This window comes from Mastigoproctus giganteus, chromosome 2, assembly GCF_048544385.1.
Source record: "Mastigoproctus giganteus isolate SK-2022 chromosome 2, ASM4854438v1, whole genome shotgun sequence".
NCBI classification, from domain to species: domain Eukaryota; kingdom Metazoa; phylum Arthropoda; class Arachnida; order Uropygi; family Thelyphonidae; genus Mastigoproctus; species Mastigoproctus giganteus.
This window is the reverse complement of record NC_143576.1, coordinates 10,918,907-10,942,316: the sequence shown is the minus strand read 5'-3', so window position 1 is coordinate 10,942,316 and position 23,410 is coordinate 10,918,907. Positions and strand designations below refer to the sequence as shown.

General features: G+C 35.4%; 1 protein-coding gene across 2 annotated transcripts in view; it reads right to left on the bottom strand.

The window, feature by feature from the left end:
* Positions 1 to 5,609: 5,609 nt before the first annotated feature.
* LOC150089157 (uncharacterized) overlaps positions 5,610 to 23,410 on the bottom strand; it is a 44,165-nt gene continuing 26,364 nt past the window's right edge. The window contains exons 3-7 of one of the 2 annotated variants that reach the window (XM_090388151.1): positions 16,957 to 17,070; positions 15,112 to 15,225; positions 10,508 to 10,621; positions 9,937 to 10,047; positions 5,610 to 6,697 (exon numbers count right to left, since the gene is read on the bottom strand). In XM_090388151.1, the coding sequence (XP_090244277.1) occupies positions 6,669 to 6,697; positions 9,937 to 10,047; positions 10,508 to 10,621; positions 15,112 to 15,225; positions 16,957 to 17,070 (482 nt within the window). In that variant the 3' untranslated portion in view covers positions 5,610 to 6,668. The remainder of the gene's footprint in view (positions 6,698 to 9,936; positions 10,048 to 10,507; positions 10,622 to 15,111; positions 15,226 to 16,956; positions 17,071 to 23,410) is intronic. The other variant, XM_090388158.1, reaches the window with a different exon arrangement.

Sequence of the window (23,410 nt, the reverse complement as noted above, 5' to 3'; positions counted from 1 at the left end):
AATTTCATCTGCCTGTTTTACATCGGATCATTCAACATGTACAAGTTTCTGTTAAGCCTCATGCTAATGAATAAGAAATTGTGGTTCGAGTAAAGCGAATAATTGCAAATCGAAGCACTAACCACATTTATTCACTCGCTCTCTAATTGTGAGAAGGACACGACTTGCGTGGAGTCCATTTAACCCGCCTGCTTTGTTTCAGTTATAAAAGTAATTTTTAGCTGTTTCATCGAATTAAAAACATTGTTTTGTTAAACCCAATTAAAAATATCAAACGAAAATAAGAGAAACCAATAAAAGTTTCATTTCTGTTTTTAGAATTTAAGGTCACTGACTAAGATTGAAACACAGACGCTCGCGTGGAGTCTGGTAAACTCAATGTGAACGTCTATTTTTTGTCAGCTGTTCGTGCTTAGCCAACTAAGTCAAAGCATTACGGCAAAATTAGACGCTGTTGCCTCACGGACTCGAGAATTCTCTGCTTAGAAGAAAGGTATTGTATTCTATTTAGTCTAATTACAGTCTACCATCGTTTGTTTACCAGCTATTTGTATTTTCTTTATTGGAGGCTATTCGTTCAGCAGCAACTTCTCCAGCGTTGTTCTAGAACTGACTACTGACCGTGAAGGGTCGTTTGTTGCTCGATTCATTGCCACTATAATATACAACTCTGGTTATTTTGTTATGTAAGCGTCACCATAATTGATCCACTTTGTTCCACCGGTGGACGAACCCCTGCTGGGCAGCAATTTCAATTTCATTCAAGAGTATAATTCACGCCCTCACCACCTGTAACTTTCTTTTCTGGCAGCTGCCATTTGCGGTAGCTCCAGCTTTTTTTTTTTGATACAAAAAAAAAAGCTGAACAGCACCGCAAAGAGCCACTTGAAGGCAGTCAGTGTGGTTATACATATTTACATAGAGCGAGACTGTATGTAATAAAGTAAAGAATGTTTACCGTATTACGTGTAGTAAAGTTTACTGGTTGTAGTAAGCACACTAGCTAACTTAAGATATTAATTGTTAGTTATTAATAATAATGAAACCAAGCTTACTTATAAAGCATAAGCAAAACTTCACATATCACCTGTCCTACCCCTCCAAATATTTGTCAAGTTCTTTGAATTTATTCAAATTACGTACGCCACAAAAACAGAAGTTTGTTCTAGCAATCAACCACTCGCTCACAGCAAGTTTCTCCACTCCTATCCTACAGCCATCTATTTTCAATTGGAGTTTGTCCCCTTGGGCGCATTGTTTCAGGAACAGTTAGAATACCATCATTAAATGTACTCAATCCATTTAAAGCCTTAATCACTTCAATAAAGTCCCCTAGCAAGTGTCCGATTTCCAAGTGATGCAATTTGCAGAACCCAATGCTTTTATGGTAAGAGCAACCCTTTGAGTTCTTGACTAATCTTACTCTTCTCTGCAAACGTTCTTAAAATGACATTTTCAAGCTCTAGCGAAACTACAATTCAAGACTCTCCTGAAAAACTGAAGGCTGCCACGTAATCATTAAGAGTCATGCAAAAAAAGAAAGAGCTACACAGCCTCCCAAGCGGTGGTGGACCTAAGCAGTACCCAAGGTGCAGCCTAAACATTGCTTTATATAAATAGTTTGCCGACAATTCCCGTTTTGCAAAAATCCCACTGTAATGAATAATTAAGATTTCAATATAATGGAAATATTTTTCAAGTGCCTTCCGACTTCCTATATTATAGGTGTTTTGTATAGCTTTTCAAATTTATTTCGTAAAATTCAGTAGATTATTTTTAAAGTCCATATGCTTAAATAATGAGAACTTAAGCCAGTCTAAACCCACTTACGAATAGTAAATCAATTCATTATTACATCCTTTTCTACGTCTTCCACATTCTTGAATTGTTTTTACCCTTGCTGTGTCCAAACTTGATTGTACGAAGGTTTAATTTCTCTATTAATGCGGAGAAAAGTTAAACAAAATTGGGCACTAATGTGAAAATTAATTAGTGCCTACTGTACCGTATTCTTGAATGTGTCATTTCTAATCAAAAGGAGATTCATTCTAAATGATACTATCTGATCATATATCTTCACTTTTTTGGCACACATACTGTCTTTCAACATGTTTTTTATTATGAAAATTGATATTAAACTAAAAACAGAAATTTACTTTAGAAAAGTGCAGCATGAATTATACAAACGATTCTTTTGCGATGTTCATTAGAATGAAATTTCTATACAACGCAATGATGTGCACCCCTCCTCCAAGAAGTTTGTTGCGACTGGATTTCACTATTAGTTGTTTTATTATCTGCACTGTTTTTAGAGAACTTCATGTTCGTCTACGATTATCCTTGGATTTTTATTACTCCACTACTTTGGGTGAGGCACCACCCAAATGGTATGCTATTAGCGCTATCAAGCGCAGCACGTTGCATTTATCAATGTTAAACCTCGATCGCTTGCTTCTCAGCCATTCTACCCAGATCTTGTTGGAGTAGCATACTGATTACCGTGATTAACCACATGCCAACCTTTGTATCATCAGCAAATGAACAAATTCGATGTACCTTCCTAGATATCGTTAGTAAACATTTAGCCTTTAAGTGGGCCAGCACAGAGCGCGCCAAAGGATTACAATAAATTAGTACACGAAGATTGAGGGCAGTTAATCATTGTCTCCTGCCACTCATTCATCCTTTAATCCATAGCAGTAAGTTGACACTAATGCCACATTGCACCAAGTTGTACATCAGTCCTTCCTATAGTAGAAGATCAATCAACTATTATAGGAAGCATAGATCTCATTTCAGAGGCACTTCAAATTGCCATGGTATTGCATTTTCCACAAGGCGTCAAAGAGCAGAAACTGGTTATGTCATCCTGTCTTCAATAAATGATAGTACAGTATATTTCTTTACAGCAGTGACTTGTATTTAAAGTGTATAGTGCAATACCAAGGTAACTCTTGATGTTCCTACAGCAAGATCTATTCACTTAGTAACAAACACACTTAATGTCACTTTTTTGGTCGATGCTATGTAAGTTCACTTCCTTATGCAACTGATTTCTATCATAAAGAGACTTCCTGAAGACAGTCACAGCAGAAAAGTACGTTAAGGCAAGCCATACTTACACTTTTTGGCTGTTCACGTAAACAAAATGCATTATAAAAACAGATAATTTAGTCTGAAGGAATGTCGTATATTTACATGGAACATATGTTTGATCTAGGAAATGACCAATCTCGCTGCACATTCTACAGCCTGCCGTGGAGGGTATAATAGCCTCCTACTGGATTGTAGTGTGATGGTATTTGCGCCATTAAATTTGGAAGGTGGGGTTATGTTGTGGGGCTGTTTCTCCTTTTACATATGGTCCAGGTCCTTTTGTTGTTGGGCGGGGAACCACGAATGCCGATACCCATCTTAATATTCCTGATAGTTCTCTACCCCTTACAAGGAGGCACAAATTTTGGTATACACCAATGTTTTTTAATTTAGGATTGTGGAAATGTTAGCGCAGAAATTAGATATTGATTTTAAAGCGAAATGCTGCGTTAGGTATATGATCACGGGGAACGCTCTTTTCCTTTGAAGGCATGGTCTTATGTCTAAGAGAAAATAACGCTGTCCACGGTTCAGTCCAAGCTACTTGATTTTTAAATATAGAGGATTTGTCAATTGGGTGATGCTATGCTATTTAAGAGGAAATTAAATTCGGTCGAATTTGGATAACGGTATTTGTCTCGCAGTTGAACATAAGACCAAGCTTAATCGTCGATATTTGGAGGGAATAGAAATTTTGTGTTGTACATAACACAGTAACGCTTTAAAATCAAACCCATGTTTATCAGGACAATAAAAACTGTTCCATACCACCGGTGTGGTCTGAGAATGGTTCTGGGATGTTAATGTATAAAAGTTTGAAATGCCGATGCAAAGTCCAGACATGAAATGCATGGAACGCCTGTTGGATCAACCTTAATATCGGTTGAGAAGTGGCCCTAGTACTGCTCCCTGAAGAACTCCACTTGCTTCACTGGTCCTTGAGGAATGTTCATTTATGAACATGAATCTTTTAGTCAACCCTTGATCCAACAGAACCTTATAAATAACCAGAATTTGCACCATTTTATAATAGCCTTTCATATGGAAAGTTACCAAAAGCATTGCCGATGTCTAAGTTTTCTTGCATCCAAATGTTCTAGGGCTTTGTCATTACTGGCCAGTCAAGACTTTCCCTTCACGAATCCATGCTGTGACCCATTAAGAATACCACTGCTATCAGCAATATCGTAAAAGAAGCATAATTTTACTTTGGAGAATTGTCACGAACCTAGGTCTCTTTATAAGAAAACTCAATTACGGTATTGACGCGATTTATTCTCATCTGTCCCGGACTCCTGTATCCGTTAATCATGAATTATCGAATGGTACTATTATGGTATTTTGGAGCCTTATTCTACTGGCTGATTAAGTTTGAAAAGAAATCAAGGGCGGGCCTAATGAAGCTGTTGGTGAACATTTTATTCGTAGCTTGCACCCGGGCGTTTTTTTTTTGGCGGGGGGCGCATCTATTTTAGAGATTTATATATTTTTATTCAGTAAAAGACCATAATACATCCAACTTGCCCTATATTTCAGTGCCTTGAGTCTTCTCTAAAAAAAACTGATAAGGTTGCGTATATTCTCTATCACCTGAATATTATAGTGCAGCTAAGAAGAAACTAGAAAATTTTAAAATCATTTTAAATACAACAATCAATGTTTATCTCCTTCAGAGCAGTGCCCATGCGGCGCGCCATTCGAGATTTCCATAATCTAAAATAGCAGCGTAAGTCTTCTGAAGATACCAAAGATTATTAATAAGACTTTTCTGAAATCAATGTTCCAAAATTCTACCTTAGATTAAAAAACGGTTCAAGTTATTTCCTTTGTTTTAGATACTCAAATCTGACCGTTCAATAATTAACAGATTATTGCATTTATTTCTATTTCTGCTTTAAATTTTGGTGGTTTAATTATCCGCTTTTTACTCGCATATTAGTTGTTTGTTAAATATAAAAAATTGTAAACTATTTCATAGGTGAAAGAGAAAAGAACCGAGGGAGGAGAGGCACAATTTTTGGGAGTAACACAAGCTGGATCTCTTGAAGTTTGCTTTCAGTCAACATGCTGCGGATCACCGCAATGACTGCCTCAGTTCTTGCTGCGAAGAGGTTGGTAAAGTTAAAAGAATTAGAGAGGAACTTTCTGCAATGGGAAGGGTACGAATGGATTTTTTTTGGCAGATGCAGAAGAGCCCTTCTTTTGGATTTTAGCCACACACAACGGATACTTATATAACGTATTAAGTTGAAGTTTCACAACTTCAAAGACATTGGGTAAATTTATTTTGTAAAGTCCCTTAGTTTCTTTATGTTGCTGTTATTTGTGTTGATTTTATTTACTAAGAAAAGTGAGATTGAATTCGGACGCCAGATTCAGAGTTCACCGTCGAGAAACTGTTTTAAACAACCTTGCAGTAAGATGGTTTGAATTTCTGATAATTATTTCAAAAGCAAAAAGTTGGTGGTGACTGGTGTAGTTCACATGTTTTAAGAAATAGGCAAGTATTTTTCATGACTGTGGCTATTTATTTGTTCAAGTAGAGAAGCTTACAAATTTCATAAAAAACTGTTCATCATAGAATTTGACACTTTCACTGGCTTGCAGCTTCGAATGGAGTAATAGCAAGAAATATTCAGATGGATATGAAAAACCTATCAAAGCATTGAAAAAACTTTTATACACTGCTAAAAAACATTGTATTAAAATAGCTCAATCTGCAAAATAAACTTTACCTTCAAGGTAAGTAAAAACGGAGTACCCAGTTCTTTACAAAACTGCACAGATATGTTCTCAGTACAAAAGTAAGCGTAAAAATTTGTTAGAAAAGGAACTATTTTCAACTAACCATTCTCACATGTTTCCATATTTCATTCTCTGTCGAGCAACATTAAAGCACAAGACCACAGTACAATTCACTAACATTAAACATCTTAAAGGCTTTCCTAACACGTATTACAATTAAATTAACGCACTACGGCCATGAAATTGGTAGACGTTAAGGCAGCAATTTTACCGTTAATTTTTGAAACCAACTGTGGAATTATGTCCAACTTCTGACAAATTCAATTACTATCAAAGAAATACCGCACGTTACTAATAAGCCAGGAACATTGCTGCCAATTCGTCTATTTTAATACTGAATTAAAGTATTTCTTACTGACAAAGAACGCTTGAAAAATTAAAGTTCACAACTAACCAAGCATTTCACATAAGTGCTGAAAGCAGTACGGTTAACTACAAGTTCAGGAACTTAATGCAAAATATCAACTCAGTGGAAATACAGATATTGGATGAGTGCTAAGAAATGCCGCTTTGCTCTATTCTTTGGTGTTACTTGACTGCCTAGACACACAGCAAGTTGCCATTTCTTATGAGTTTACCACGTTCTTCCAGAAAACGGAGTTTAACCAGTCAACGGAGAGAAGTGTTAGAGGAGCCACCAAGAAATGAATTTAACAAAATTCGTGTTCGATGCCATGACTTTGGCATAGAAAAAAACCATGATGAGCAAGGAGGCCTTTAACCTCCCATAATGGAGTAAAATACTGATAATGTGGATAAGATGTGATCTAGGCACAGGTCTTCTCCTGGTCAATAACTGAAAGAAAAAAAAAAAATAAGATTCAGTAAATTAAGTGCGCATAGCGTGAAAACAACCACGGGTGTCAACTTACACATACAAGGTCCAGAAGCGTTTCATTGGATGTTGCCAACAGCAATTAAATTGAAGTCAAAGTTTAATCTTGAAATTTCTCTCGTTACTTTAAACTAACGCAATCGCTGACACTTTCGAACCTTGAGTAGTATGTTCGACACCAGTGGTATAAAAAAAAAGAACACTAAAGCAAGGCAAAGATTCACTTTACAAGGGGAGGATACATAGGAACAATAAAATACGAGGGGGCGGTTTAAAAAAAAAAAAAGATTTGTTTTCATCTAGTAGTTGACAGAAAAAAGTTTAATACCTTGAAATCTCTATAGTAGCCACACAATTTTTGGGTTTCTGACGATTAATTTTTTTGTTGCGCTGACTGAAATGAAGTGTCACAATGGATAAAGTGGAATACAGATCGGTACGGTGGTTCAGCTCCTCTTTCTGAAAGGCCAATTCGCCAAGAAATGGTCGCTGTTTTTGGTGAAAAATTACAACACAGTAGGCTTCTGGTGAGGGTACTGTGCGAGATAGTGTTTACATCTTTCCTTCTCCTACAGGAGGCGAATGGAGGGGGACCCTGGAGCCCGCAACAAAGATACTAGATATCTCGTACAGGAGATGGTAATTCTAATTTATACCTAGTCTCTGGAGTCAAGGAAAATGAATCTGTTACATTGTCAGATGTCGTGATTGTCTTAAGAATCCCGATGTATTCTTATCTGGACAAAAAACCGGTGGATTTAAGAAAAATCTGGGGGAGGGAGGAAGTGTTGCAGTGGTTTGCACAGAAAGATCTGTTGTTAAACTAAAGGACGACAACAGTTGAACTCGGAGATTCAGCATATTGAATTTATTTTCATGGATAGTCCTTATCATTTCTTTCAATTAAATTCCTTCAGAGGGAGATTATTCTATGGATGGAGTGGCTAGCCATAGCTACGAAACATTACAATTGCTGGTGTCAGATACTTCAGGGAGAGTTTAACCTCTCCCTTCCAGAAGTATTTCCGCAGTAATACTTGCTTTTGTAGAAGAGTGGGACTTGTTAATGCAAGGCCTTAACTACCTGCATAAAACGTTGATTTATGCAGAGATTACATTTTGTATGAAATGCATCAAGTATGAAAGGACTGCTCTGTCAAGTAGTATTATGATCAATGCGCGAAGAGGAATTTGTTTTAAAACATTATAGCAAGCTTACAGTAACTCATTTTGAGAGAATACTCGAGTAAGTAGGCTATCAGATTTAATGGTGGTAACAACTTGACGGATAATAACTGTTTGAGTTTGATTCAATTTTAATGAAATTATTTGTTGCAGATTTTATATTATCTCACTTGTGAAAGAAACAGATGAACCAACCTTATTAATCTGATATGTAATCAGAAAACCGTCTAACAAATTTACAAAAAGGCAGTTTATTTGCATTCTTCGGCATTTCCTTAAGAATTTGGGTATGACGATTCCGAATAAGACTGGAATTTTTCTATATCAATGATCTGTACAAAAATTAAGTTAAATATGTAATACTGTAGATTTAACTTTTAATCTGTGTACATACTACAATGTTAATCTTTGTTACAAGTAAGACAAATCAAGTTAAGTAGAAACCCTTCTTCGGTTAATCAAATTTTTCTTACCAAAATGTATTTTTTAAAATTTTTTTTGGAGAGTGATCATGCAAATCAAGAATCAGATGTAGTCAAATTAATCCCACCTCCCTTAAAACTTATCTATTGATCGTGTCCTGGCGAAATCTCTCCATTAAAAAACCCCGCAGATTTGATGTGGAAAGAGCCATGTGAAGATGTAAGTGAAGTATATAGTAGCTTGACATTCTGCATCCAATTGTTCTTTTTCAAATTAGTTTGTCAACTAGTTTATCTGAATGTGTTACCAAAAACTATTTCGAGGGCGAAACGACTGTCAGGCTTTTCACTCAGCATCGATCATTGTCTGCCAGTTCTTGTACACCGAGCATCTGCTGAACTTTGACCAATTAATGAGCTTTCACTTTTGCATTGCAGATTACATATGCTTAAAAAGGTAACCTTTAGGATGATGCTTTAAATTGACCAGTGACTTGATATGTAGGTGAGTAACCAAGGGATTGTTTACTACAAAATCACTTTTTATGCGTTTATACTTATATTTTTGGGTGGCTAAAATAGGTTCTCAAAAATCGGTCCCCTACTATTAAAAAGCTTGGAAATTGTGCTTTACCAAATTGTATGCGTCGGGCTGAAAGTTTATACTAGTGATATCCTATATTTTCTCTAAGCGCTTCAGATTTCTGTAGCACTGTAATATGAACAGTGTATGAGAAGAAAGAGGAAGAAGAATAAGATTGGGAAGCAGCACAGCTTTCAAAGCTTTACATGAACTGCCTTTGGAAATATTTCACCCTTCTGGAATGGGGAAAAAAAAGAAAAAAAAAGTGGAATCATCAATACTAAATTCTTAAAGAAATTGAAATAAAGGATTCTGCAACATTTTACAAACGTGCATAATTTACTTCTCTTTCTGTATCTACCATTCTTGCAGCTGGGAATCGGTAAATTCTACTCTTACATAAGATGTAAGCAGCTGTGCACTGGATTTAGATCCAATTCCCCTCACTAAATCATTCAGTTCTTGTTCAGTGAAGTGTGGCTCTTTAACTTCAATGGGTTTCTGAGGGGTGATCCAACTACTGTTCTCCAGATTCAACCAATTTTTCTTAAGATTGGTTGATTGGCAGAATCTTGTCAATAAAGTTATTTCAAAAAGTATAGTTGGATGCTAAAAGTTTCTTAAAGATTAGTATTAACACTTGTTTCAAAAGTAGTTTTATTTGAATATTGAATGAAAGTGTTGTATAGGTACGTTCAAGGGCAATTATGCAGTATTGGGGGGGGGGGGGAAGAGAATTAACTGGACTGCTGGTAACTTTTACCACGAATTTACTTCCTGTCAGTTTTTTTTTTTGCTCGGACGAAGTGAGCGTGGGAGACAAATTTCTTTCATATGCTTAAGTAATTTTGAAAAGGATTCAAGTGATGAATTATTCAGGGTTTAAACACGGGGTCAATTATTTCCAACCAAACTTTTTTGTTGGGAATTAAATAGCTGCGCAATCATTTAAGATTGTATTGTAATTTGGATAGGATTAAATTTACCGCATTTCTGAGAACGATCCTTACCTTCTTGCGTTGGAAGGGAATTTTTTTCATTAGTCTCGGTAGGCTTTAACTGAGATGGATCGAATGATTCAATTCCTTGAAGCAACTGCTGCTGCTTTTCTTGTTCGATGGCTATAAAAAACGAAATCAGGATTAAGTTATGATTTAGAGAGAAAATCGAAAGCTGTTATTGTTAAACCAAAATATTTCAAAGTTAACCTCTTCAAAAAATATTAGTAATAGTAGTATACACATACAATCACTTCCTGATTCACTATACATTTAAATATGAAGGGCATAATCACCAGAGTTAAATACATAAGATTAGTTTGGATATTGTTTTTCTTAGGGAACGCGGGTTAAGTTATTCATGCACAGTTTTAAATTACGTGTTCCAGCTGTATTTATAGATTTATATATAAATAGTTTGCAATAATTGTTTTCTGTTCATTCTGTATAGCAATTATATTAAACCGTATTATCCTGAGGGTCGAAGGTTCATTCGGGAATCGCAGTTATAGAATGTTGTTAAGCGTGTTCCACCTAGATGTTATTCACACCATGCAGAATACAACACACTCAAGGCCCAAACCTTCTTTAGTAGGGATGCTGTTTTTCACCACTGTCTTCGTTGGCCGCAGTTTGTGCCTCTGGAATTCTGAAACTCCTTGTAGAAGTTGTTGGTGTAGCTTTTCTTGACTGACCACTGTTGTAGTTAAACATCTATATTACAAACATGCTACTTTACAGAAACTTCCTTAGAACTAGACATTCTTAAACCTACTTTACTACAAGTACGTTAATTTTATTTTTAAAAAACAATAGCTTCTTCGAAATTTATAGGCAAATTAAGTTATATTTCAGCTGGTCGCAACTAGCAAACGTTACTTGATAGGAAGTGACCCAACCTTTACATTTTAAGATATCCAAACGAGGTTAAAAGTCACTGCTCTTTAAAGCAGCACGATTAGTGCTGGCTATTGACAACTTATTCTTCCAAATAAAGGAAGATTAAAAACAGGATGTATGCGAAACCCAGTATTAGATTATTTGTGGATTAAAGTTGTTGCTTTCCACTGTATTTTTCTAATTATATTTTCTATAGCGAGATCAAAGACTAAATTTAACCATTACTAATGCTCACGTCAGGATTCAAAGCAAACTTATCTGACGAGTAAAAACAGCGTTGGAAAGACTCGTTTCCTCGATGAAAAAAAATTGTTGCATGGAAATCATGATTTGCCTGAGGTGACACATTTGCAAACGCAGGTCTAGAACAAAGTAGAAAAAAAAATTCGTTTTTTCTACTTTGAAAACGGTAATTTCGCTTTTAGCAGTTAGAATGAGCGATTATAAATCATTAATCAGGTAGCAGTAGTACTGTATTTTTGAAATATGCAGAAATACCCACGCACGATTAGTATTTATTCAGACTGTCTTTAATTTTTAAATTAATCATAAAGGCTATATATAAAAGAGCAGGATTACATTCAGTCATAAAAAAGCTCAAGAGCCATTACTTTCTTTGTGATCCAAGGCCAGTCTTTCTAGTTGAAGGAAAGGTTATTCTACGCATGGCTCAGGTTTTTGATGTTCCAAGAATAAGAATTCGAATTTCGTTCTCTTATTTTATCTCCATAGTGGATTGAAGTACAGTAAGCAGAATGCACTGCTTATCCACGATTACGACTGAAATCGCTTTCCCACGAGTTAAATAATCGAAAACTAATAAACCCAACGTAATAATAGAAAAGATAAATTATCTTCTTTCAGATAATTTAACCATGTCTTAAAATGGTTTGCTAGTTACGACTTATTCGAGATAAACAAATCTAACTTTTGTTTCAGTAAATTGTTTATTTTGATTGATATTAGCTGTATTTGAATATCTTTGTGTAAGGTACTCATTTCTGGAAAATATTAGTTTTTGTATAAATAGCTACTTTATAGATTAGATGATTTCCCCAGAAAGATGTCGAAAATTGCAAGTTTACCGCCGTTCATTAGTTACGACCAGCAATCTCTGCATTTAAATAAAAAATGCCTTTAGTAGTACAAGAATTAACAGTTAAGTTTCTGAACTGCTCTTAATCCAAGTAACTTGAGTTTAATATAAAAATTTACTACTACTTTTTAAAAGTGAAAGTATAAGTAAAGCGTATTGTAAAATTAGCTACTTTTAGAGTGCCCATCTAGAAGTATCTAATTGTCATGGTAAATACTAAAAGTAAGTTGGACATAGATCCGAACACTCGTTCAAACTTGTGTATCAGCAACGTAATCAGGTGCAACACAGAACAATGGATCCTTTAAAGCGAATTACCTACTAATTTTTAATTCACGTGGGCGTATGAATCCTGGGCTTTGGCAGCGATTCTTCTCAGTAATTGCACGCCTGATGAAGCTGTAAACCATTTATCCACTTCGTACTCGCATCGATTCATGGATATGCTAGTCTGACATTTCTCAATATTGAGCGAAAAGCAGACTGGGTTGATTTTCACATTAAAACTTCCATTTGAAAGAAATCTCAATGTCCTGTTATGCAATACGATCTCGTCATTCTAAGAGTATTGCTCAATTGACACGAGCCATATGAGCTCTTGCTATAATCAAAAAGATTACATTTTGAACAACTTTCAGTTTGGTTGTTTCATCACACTTGAATTCAAGCAGCAAGCCATTCATTTCAGCGAGACAGAATGATACCAAAGTACGGTTCTTTTCTATGTCCAAGATAAAAACACTAATACTAATTAGTAAAGTATTATTAGCTGAAACAGTCATCATGCAATAGTATTTTACCTACTCGTCAGTAGTGCTTCTGCCACTAAGGGTTACAGTTCATGATTAATTAGCGTGATCAAATACAATACAGCATTCCTCCAACCTATTAAAATATTGACGTAATATATCATAGATAGGAGGGGTACTGTAGAAATGCATTAGACCGTGATAATCCGCAGCGTGCATACTATTCTACAGCCATGGGAGATGTCCGTTTAGCTTCAATTTAATTAATTATCTTTCAATAAGTTATTTTAATCATTCTGTATTACATTGGTTTCATAGACTGAAAGAACAAACATTTGTTGACCAACGCGGATGCTCAGATTTAGTATTTAAATGAATAATTACAATATACATTGCAAGCACTAATTAATGCTGGTTTTCAGCAAAGGCAAAAGTTTCTCGAAATTAGATTTGTTCAAAATTAACCAGTTAACGTTTAATGATTGTTCAAGTTCCTAGCGCCTTCATACATTATTACTAATGTAATGTTTGGTCAATTATAGGATAGTCGAAGCTTTTTTTGGGGGAGAAGATGTCTCCCCATTATGCTTACGCAAGCAGATGAGTTTTCAGGACTGCCCCATTTGTTACACAAGGAGTAGCTTATGCAATAAATAGAACATCATGAGCTGCTCCAGTTTTTGGCAGCAGATTATGAGTATCTTTTCGCTCCTAAAAGTCCATGTCTAATATTGTTCAGATCAAGAAAAACCTAGACCGCAAAAACAGGGAAACTGCTTCATTTTACTGCCCTGTCAATCTTTTGGATTCAGTTACCCATGAAAAATAAGTTACTCATATGGCCTCACTTTCAGAGAAGCATTTATTCAGAACGTTCCTAGATTCAGGAAAGTGATATTCTCCCAATAATGTTAGTTTGGCATATTTTGCCTTCGGACCGCTAATTCTTTAGATTATTGTAATTCAAGGAGTTCAACAGTGGAAAGAAGAAACTTAGAAAACTGAAGAGGCTCCTCTCGTGTATTTTGCAGAATCCTCAACAAGGTACGAAATCGAGAAGTTAGTTTCTTAGAAAGCTGCAGACACTGATCACCCGGAGAAAGAATAAACAAATGACTTTTTCATCGTTTTAGAACGATTCCTACTATTTTGGAATTATTTCAGGCTTAAACTGCTGTGACCAATACGACCTTCTCATAAAATTGGCGAATATGGCTAACATATTATATTGAACGGATAGCTATTTTTAATATCCTTATAGTAAATCTTTATTGTATCTTAAAATTTAAGAATAAGAAAAATACCCTGATATGGCGTCCAGGGAACTAGGGAATTAATAGAAACTGAAATATTTTAAAAAGGTCACCCGTTCATTTGTAATTGAGAAGGAATATTGAAAAATATTCCAAATAAACTAAACTAGTCAGTGAAAATAAATCGCGTACTAAGTTTTTACCATGACTTCATTAAAGCAGGCTCAAAAATTAGAATGGCGCCCTTGGTTTCACTCAAATTTGCTCTTTCAGTTTTTGGAAACCAGTAATTTTTTCAAGCGAAAAAGTTATTTTCGGTATTCCCTTTGCTGCATGCTTTCTGTAACAAACATACTCCAATCTCTTACAGATTGGAAGTACATTTTTAATCAAATAGCATCAGGTACGTTAATGGAAGGCCGGTAGAGGAATTTGCTTGTGTAGCTACTTATTTTTTAGTCTGTTGTGTGAAGCAATAAGTCGAAACACCAACCCTATCGATAACCAATGGAGATTTTCTCCTGGCAATGATTTAAAGATCAAATCAAGGAAGTCTTGCTCTAATCCTTAGATCAATGATGTACCGACTCAGTTTTAAAACTTGTTACATGTAACATTTTTAACTCCTTGTGTGTAATTGACACAAGCATTTCCGAATTTACCCTCAGAGAAAGATTTTTCCCGAAAACAAACAACATTTTAATCTTAATTACTTCTTCCGACAAAATGTTAAGATGGTGTCCAGAAACCTCCCATTAAGCACATACAGCAGCAGTATTTAGATCTGGGTTCTTGAGATGCAAAGCTTTACAGTGACAAAACATTGCTTGAAGCGACTGCATACCACTATGTCTAAGCAAATATTAAGTTCTCTACTTAAAACTTACGAGTTAGAGAATTAATTTTGATTCTGTAGATCATCGAAAGGAATTCAAAGTTATTAAAAGATTCTTCCCTTCGAGGGTGAGGTGTTTGCTAAGTTAAAAGCCATCAGAACAAAAGCATTGCGAACTAAAAACAAAGATTGACTATGGTAGAGATCATGCTCTATTTCTAAATAGTTGTTTTCGTGCACATTTCCTTCTTATACGTTAGTATTTCTCCAACTGCTTGTTTTAAGAAGCAACTACTAGCCACGGTGACGTTAGGTTAGTCTTCCGAGTGGCTACAAATATTAAAGTAATCGAACCTTCTTTTGTGGGCAATTCATTTTTCTCCACTGTGTTAGAACGTTTTAGTTTGGACCTCTGGAACTTTGTCACTCCTTCCATGAGCTGCTGGTGTTGCTTTTCCTGCTTTACATCTGTGATTTAACAGTGTAACGTTTCACATTTGGAATAAGTATTAAAAAAGGTATATGCTATTGTCACAGTTAACTATAAATACAACTATTACTAACAATTTCAAAATGCAGGCGATTGTATATCAATGGTTGTCCATTAATATTTTTGGAAAGAAATAAGTACAGCAAAGTGAACAAATTAAGAAAATTTCCTTTAACAAAATAGAATCAGGAAGAAAAGATTATAAATTTAAGTGTGTGTACAACAAGGAAGATTCACAAACATTGATATACAATGAAAACAAAATATCCTTTGGCAGAATGTTATATTTGCTTTAATTTTAGATATTACTAAAAATTCAGATTAAGGTAAAAAGCGAAGACCTAACTGACAACTTATTGCTTTACTGTACAAAGTGCCACTTTGAATGGGTAATATGTTAAAATAGCTCTTTACTGTATGAGGGTTTATTTACAGTTTTCCCAAGCTATTTGTACATAGTCTTCGTCTATATCATCAGATTCATATTATAAATAGTTAAGTTTCTTTACTAAAATTTATAGCAAATTCTATTACGAATTTTTATCATAATTTCAGCATTTTGAATTCATTAAAATCTTGACATCCAAAGAAGTTCCGCTTCATCCAAATATCAATTATTGCGTAGAACCTAGAAGAGATGTGTGAGAAAGTTTGTGTTGGATCAACATGAAATCAGATTGCAATCCTGATAAACTCAGATCTGATGACATCGTACATTACAATGAAGTAATGTCCTCACTGCGCGGTATAATTAGTTTATCAGATTGAAAGAATTTCTTCGTTGAGAATTTATTGGTTTGTTTGAGGCTGGGAAATAAAATTGGCTTTGGCCACTGGAGAGGAGTAATTAGACACTTCTAGTAGGTTCCACGTTTGGATAATACAAAACACTTGTGTTGTTACTGTAAGTACCACTTGATAGGGCATGCAAAATTAGCTACAGTTCAACTCATGATCTAGCAGCTTTACTGTTCGTAGCTTAATTTCTCCTGATGCACGTTAGAATATTATGTTGACACATCACTAAATACCAGCCTGACTAGACGAGTCAAGATGAAGCTAATTAATTGATTAAACCAAGAAATTAAGTCCACAGGCATTTTCAATGCAAGACCTAAAATCGCTTAGTATTATCATTCGAATCAGATGTTGAAGATCCTGGTCTCGACCAAGCTGCTATAATTTGACTAAGATAAATTAGTTATTAGCATTGAAAGGCTACTGCTGTTCTCCCACTGAGAAGCAGTTACCTAGAGCTCATTTTACATGAAGCAACATTGTTTTAGCTGATAGCACACTTGTTAGAATATAAGGCAATCGTAATTAGCTGACAGTGCCAAGATGAATTTAATGGCTTCGAAACATTGTAATATACAAATAGGGGATGCAGTTTTATCAAAAAATTAAGACATGCTTTATTCAGTTTAATATTGAACAGCGTGTTGCCAGCAGCAATGGATTTATATCAACTAAAAATCTGTTAACTTATAAAATTTCTCAGCAAAAGAATTAGCTTCGACACATGATGGTTGATATCCTAAGTTAGGTGTTATTGAAGTTAAACTTCAAATTTTTTATTAGGAAATGAAATTAATGATGAGATGTTAAAGCTTGCACTACATGATTTTCTACCCTAATTCTTGCTGAACGATTAAGCTTTTTCAGCCGAAGCACCATGGGACATACAAATTAATAACGGATAATATTACCTTCAGCTTTTGGCAAAACCAGTTTCTCTATGGTTTTGGTAGGGGACAAGCAGCCTCTGTCAAATGATTCCACACCGGCAACAAGGTTCAGATGTAGTTTTTCTTGCATTATATCTGTTCAAGAAGTGACAGGTATGAATGGAACAGTAAAAACAGCATAAATACTCTTCTCGAAATGCAATAATCTATACGAAATGTTTGCTTCACTTAGCAGATAACGGAATAATTTGTTAGGAATGCAATTCGTGCATTAAACGTGATAATTCATTAAGTGCTGTACTGTGCGTCGAACTAAGTATTTTGTGGCACTTCTTGGGAACAATTTAAGCTTCGTTCCATCGCTGTTAGGAAATGGTAGTATTAAGCAATAGAAACGTTGTGGGCCAGTGGCAACAAATGAGAAACTTACCAATAACTAATCGTTCAAAAGCGGATTTTATTACATGCTTTTAAAAATTGACAGAATAAACAAAATGCATTTCTGTCTCACTAACGCACCATTTATATCAAAATTCGTTAGGTACGCATAGGTTCAGTCAGGTCAGTCATCTTGAACCAAAGTGGCGGTGGGAAGAAATATCGGTTGATCTTACTATTTTGCTTTCAATGACTTGATGGTAATACTCGTGAAACTTCACTATAGTAAACAAAAGTTTTTCTAAATTACTGCAGTTACGCATCAACTGAATTATTCATTTAAAGAGATTTGTCGATTTTCGTCTAATTTTCTAATTAGTCAGATATTCCCTTTAGAGTTAGTCAGTTGCACTACTGATAGAGAACAGGCTCTAGGTAGTTCCTTTAAAATAAAGTTTTAAATCTAAGTAGTCTGTGTGAGTAATCCTGTTACTCGATCTTGCAATTCAAGTAAACAAATTAAGGCGATGGACATTTGTAATGTGTACTAGATGGAACGTTTCGGAGATTCTCCTCTCTAAATTTGAGAGGAACTCTGAAACACGTCAATCCCCTTAGCATTTCATTGAGGAAATGCTTTCTCACCGGGTTGTCATCTTTTGTACCAGTGGTGTCTAGTTTTTTTTTTTTTTTTTTTTTTATGAAAACCCCAAACACGAAAGGTATCAAAACCTATAGTACTTAGTACCGTGCATGGGTTGAAGGAGAAATATGGGGAGAGGGGGATGCCGGAAACTTTGCTCTAGAGACTAAACATGGGTTTCACCACTTCAAGCCTCCAATAAGCAAAGTGGTGGTATTTCACCGGTTGATGAAAGTCATCTACCACCTGAAATTACTCGCTGATCAGGAGAATCATTGAAGCGATCCTCTGGATACTGTTTATTTGATGTGCTAGACAGACTCATGGAGACATGCTTCACGGCAATATTGCACAATATGCAAGCAGTTTGTACTTAGCTACTGTATGTAACTTAGGCTTCTACCAACTCGCATTATAACTGTCTGAAGATTTGAACCAAATTTGAGATAGTCTCAGTAACATAGCTTTGCTCTTTAAAATCTACTACCAGTAACGTAACGAACTTTGTTACAGTAGGAAGGCTTTCCGAGAAATTGCCTTAGTTTTCACAAGTTAATTCGAACGATATTTGTTAAGGTTAGATTAATTAATCCTGTCCTTAAATTCTCCAAGAGTCATTTATGTGAAAATACGGTAAATTAAACTATTCAAGGTAAAGCATGCTGCATCAAATTATACGAATGTTTACATTTGAAAATTCAATTCAAAATACAGTGCTCAAGTTAGATTTATTATAGGACATCTTCATTCAGTATTTAGAATCTAGCTTGTTATAATATATAGGTACGAGATAATCTGATAAAAAAAAAGTTTAAGTTTTGGGAAGTCATTCTGTAATTTCGTAGTCAGGTGGACAATTTTACTTCAGCAGATAGTTGAAAATGAGTAGTAAAAAAACAGGTTTACAACTGTAGGAAACACTATTTGACATGCGTTCTTTTAAATAACATTTGTCACCTGTTCAAAATCTTATTCAATTATAAAAATAAGCCACTGGCGAAAATTGATATTAAATCTGTACTAGATTTATTCAGCAATATTATTTCAACAATATTTTACTTTCACTTGGAAGAAAAAAAAGAAATAACTTTTGGTAAAAATTAGACCAAATTCATTAATGCGTACCGGTGAAAAATTTCATCGGTCAAAAAGTCATGGCAAGCAACTTCGCTGCTCTATCAGTTTCCATCGAATCTTGTTCTATCTTTGTCCATGATATTAAGCCCTTTCTGAAGTAGCAAGCTTAACCGAAGGTTTTTAAAAATTACTTCCATAAAATTCAACCCCTTCCACTATATATAAAAATGCACAATATTTTAAAAGGTTTAACCATCAACATTCGATTTATTAATTCGCTTAAAATATTCTCATATATATAGGAGGATAAACGATATCGTGAAACACCATTGCTCCTGCATCTTTAGAAATCATTCATTCAAAAACAAGTGGAATGGAAATGTTATGGTTTAATTATGTCAGATTAAAGTCTTTTCGTTCTGTCACCGTTTGACAGTCATTTGAATGTGCAATTAGTGGTAATTGCACTCCTCTCAGATTTGCAAACAGCGCATATCTGTTTAGAAACAAGATGTTAAAATGCGAATCCAAAGCGCATTTAAACTGCGAAATTACGAAAGCTGAACTGAATCTTTGAAAAATTCTCTGGCAGAATGTTGCCATGTACTTTCCTAGTCTGGAGACTAGACAACCTGCTGAGAAGCGCAGTTATTTCCGCATCAGCCTTTCACTCCTACACATCACACCAAAATAGCAACGGCACAGATAAGATTTAACTTTGTAGGCTTGGTTAGCGTCCAAGAGGTGGGAAGACTGCGTCACTGATTGCACTATGCTTGAGACACTTTCCAGAGGTCTATTGTGGCTATTCCAGAAAGAAACGAAATTTACTCATATTTCAAGTGCATTGCTCGAAGCCAGCTTCTTAGCTATTTAATATTAAAGATTACGTCATTTGCGATTTCCATCCTTTCGAGAGAACATGCTTTGTTATTTTTGATTTCAGAAGTTTCCTAAAGCGTTAGCCTTAGACAGAAGTTCAGAAATTACAGGATTAATTTTTATTTTCAGGAATATTAAATCTGCTTGTTTATTATATTTTCAAAGTAACATCGCTTTCACATCCCTAAGGTTCTGTAGGCTACGTTTATTAACTTGGATATTAAAGTTCAGATTTTTGAACTTTTAGGAACATGCTAAGATGTTAGACTGAAGCTAAAATAGTTTGCTTTAGAAACTTTCGAATCGTTGCTTAACTTAGCGTGTACACGTTAAACCACAAGTCAGTGAGATCACAGCTATAACTGGTGATAGCGTAATTTGACTTGCTAGTCTGAAAAATTTGTGGTCTGGTCTTGCAAAAAAAAAAAAAAAAACTGATGAAAAAGGCTTGCATTAAAAGAGTTAAAATCAGTAACTAAGTTATCAATGAAAGCATAAAATTGGCCAAGTCTGATATGTTTGTTGTATACAAAAATGGCCGTAAGTGAATGAATAAAACATAGAATTTATCAATGGGCGTTATTATGAACATGTAATTGGCTAAATGTGACCTAAGTGACCATTTAGGTATTACTAAATGTAATGGCTGTGTCCACTGACCCTTCAAAAAAGTAATTGTTTCTATAAACTGTACTTTGTACCTACCTCTCAGTGCTGTGATCGACGAAGGAAAAGCTCTAAGTTTACTTATTTCGAATATAACTAAAGATAAATGTTCTGATAAATCATCAGAACATTATCGTTAGAGATAAGTGTTCTAAAGGATAAAAAGGGGGAACTTCGAAGCTTTTTGAGGTACAGTATCTCAAAATACTGATTATAGCAAAAGTTTTTGCAAGTGAGGACGATTGATCTAAGTGAAAAGGAAGAGAAATACTGAATTTAGTCAATGTTGAAGGGCCACTTCATTTTCTATCCTAATATATGGGATTTAGCTAATTGCTTTAAGTTGTCATTTTAATGAGTTATATTCTGTCCTTTTACTTTACAGTGTAGGTAATACAACTTCTGCCCTTCCAACCATTGAAAGATTGATCTACATGTAAAAGACATTCGCTTCGAAAACAATGCACCAGTCGCATATTTTAAGTGCTAATTTCAAACGCTAAAGTATTCTGATCATGCGATATGAATAATATATTAGAGGCACAAAATAAAATACACCATGTACTTAGATAAGTGTCTAGTATCCTTTTTGGAGCATGACCACGAATACCTGATTTTAATTATGTAGCTCAATATTGAAGAAATTCAATTCCAAAACAGTTGAACTTTTTAGGATCAAGCACTCCTTGAGAAAGCTATCTAATTTTGGAACTCCACTCTCTGAAGCTGTGTTACATATCTTAGCAATATTTGGACGAAAGCCAAAATGCTTTCCAGTAGTGCTCTAGACTTAAGACACCAGTGAATTTTTTTTAAAAAAGAGGCAACTATTACCTTTTGTTATTACATAGGTTGAAATGCCACATTTTTCCAAGTTTAAAATCTAATTATCAATATTTATTCATTTTAAAGTAGTAAAAAATGAAACTTATTCCTACGGAATCTCTCCTACATTCATCCTACTGAAAAAAAATAATGTCAGTAAGTAGGCAGTTATTTAAAACAGACTGGAACGATGAAAGCAGAACTTATTCTTTAAGGATTTGAAAAAAGAGCAAAGTGGAAAAGTACTGCAAAAAATAAATGCATTTTTCAGTTAGCAGCGATAGTTAGATTCAGCACAATCTCCTGAAGTACCATCGTAATTCACGCTAACTTAAATAGAACCCCCCTAGTAATATTGTCCCTATGGAATTTTCTGAAAGTTATCTAAATAACTTCTTATATACGGCTAAATAAACCAATGTGACATGCGAGTGGTTATTTAGAGAACTTAATGGAAAATCACCACGTAAAGTCATTTCGGTAGTTTCCTTCTGGCCACAGGGCACATCTGGTAGGTATAGGTAGCAGTGAATAATTGTCCTAGATCATGGTAGTAGTGAATAAGTGTCCTAGATCACAGTATGAACCACAAACTATTAGTGCCAAGCTCACTAAGACCAGTTAACCCTGCCAGTGCCTGGGCCCAAGGCTCATCTGGTAGGTATAGGAAGTAGTGAATATTTGTCCCAGATCACAGTAGCACTGCAAGAACAAGAAGGAATGATTGAGGCATAGAAGACAACAAGAAGGGAGGAAAGGGAAGGAAAGAGAGTAGAAGGAATAGGGGAAGAAGAGAGACAATAAAATCAAGGGGCAGGTCACTGAATCACATTCCCAGTGCCCATGCCTCAGACATCTCACCCTGCAAGCAGTTAAGTGCCAATGAGAACAAAGCAGGTTGACTGCAACACTGACATCACAAATTACACCAAGGGCCAAAAACTTTGTACCTCACATCAACAGTTCCAGGCACAATAAGGCCAGTTAACCCTAACATTGCCAAAGCCAAAGGCACATCAAGTGAGCAGAGGTAATGGGGTGAAATTCCCAGGTCACAATAGTATGACATGGACAACAAGCAAAGATTGAGACATGAACAACAACAAAGAAGGGAAGGGGAAGAGAAGGAGAAAAGAGGAAGAAGGGAAGAGAAGGAAGAAGGGGAAAGGGAAAGAAGAAGAACAAGAGGAAAAGGGAAAGAAAAGACTAATACCAAGGGGCATAACACTGAACAACATACCCAGTGCCCATGCTTAAGACTTCATAGTATACTCACCCTACAAGCAATTAAGAGTCATTGGGAACAAAGCAGGTAGACTACAGTGCAGTTATCACAGATAATCATACCAAAGGCCATAAATTTTGCATGTGCCATAAATTAACAGCTGTTTGTTTGTTTGTTATTTGGTTTTTAGGAGCATTAGCAACTAGGGCCATATTGCTCCGTAAATTAACAGCCTTGGGCACAATAAGACCAACTAACCCTGACATTGCCTAAGCCTAAGGCACAACAAGTGAGTACAGGTAATGGTGTGTACCTATTAGATCACAACAGTAAAACATGAACCAGAAATATTGATCGTGATATGGAAGACAACAAAAATAAAATCAAGGGGCATGGTATTGAACCACACTCCCAGTGTACGTGTTCCAGGCAACAGTGCTTTTACTATAAGTAGTTAAGTAATATAAAGACACACAAAGGCCAGTTAACCCGGTCTTTACTAAGCCTAAGGCACAACAAGAAAGTATAGGTAATGGTGAGTACCTATCCTAGATCATAATAATATTGCTTAAACAAAAGGAATGATAGTAACATCAAAAATAATAAAAATGAAGTCAAGGGGCATGGTACTGAGTTAAACTCTCAGTGCCCATGTTACAGACATCACAGTACTCTCACCATACAAGAAGTTAAGTGTCATTAAAGAACTACATGTTGACCTCAGCCCAATCCTCTCAGAGTACCACTCCAATGGGCATAAACCATGGATGTACTATTAT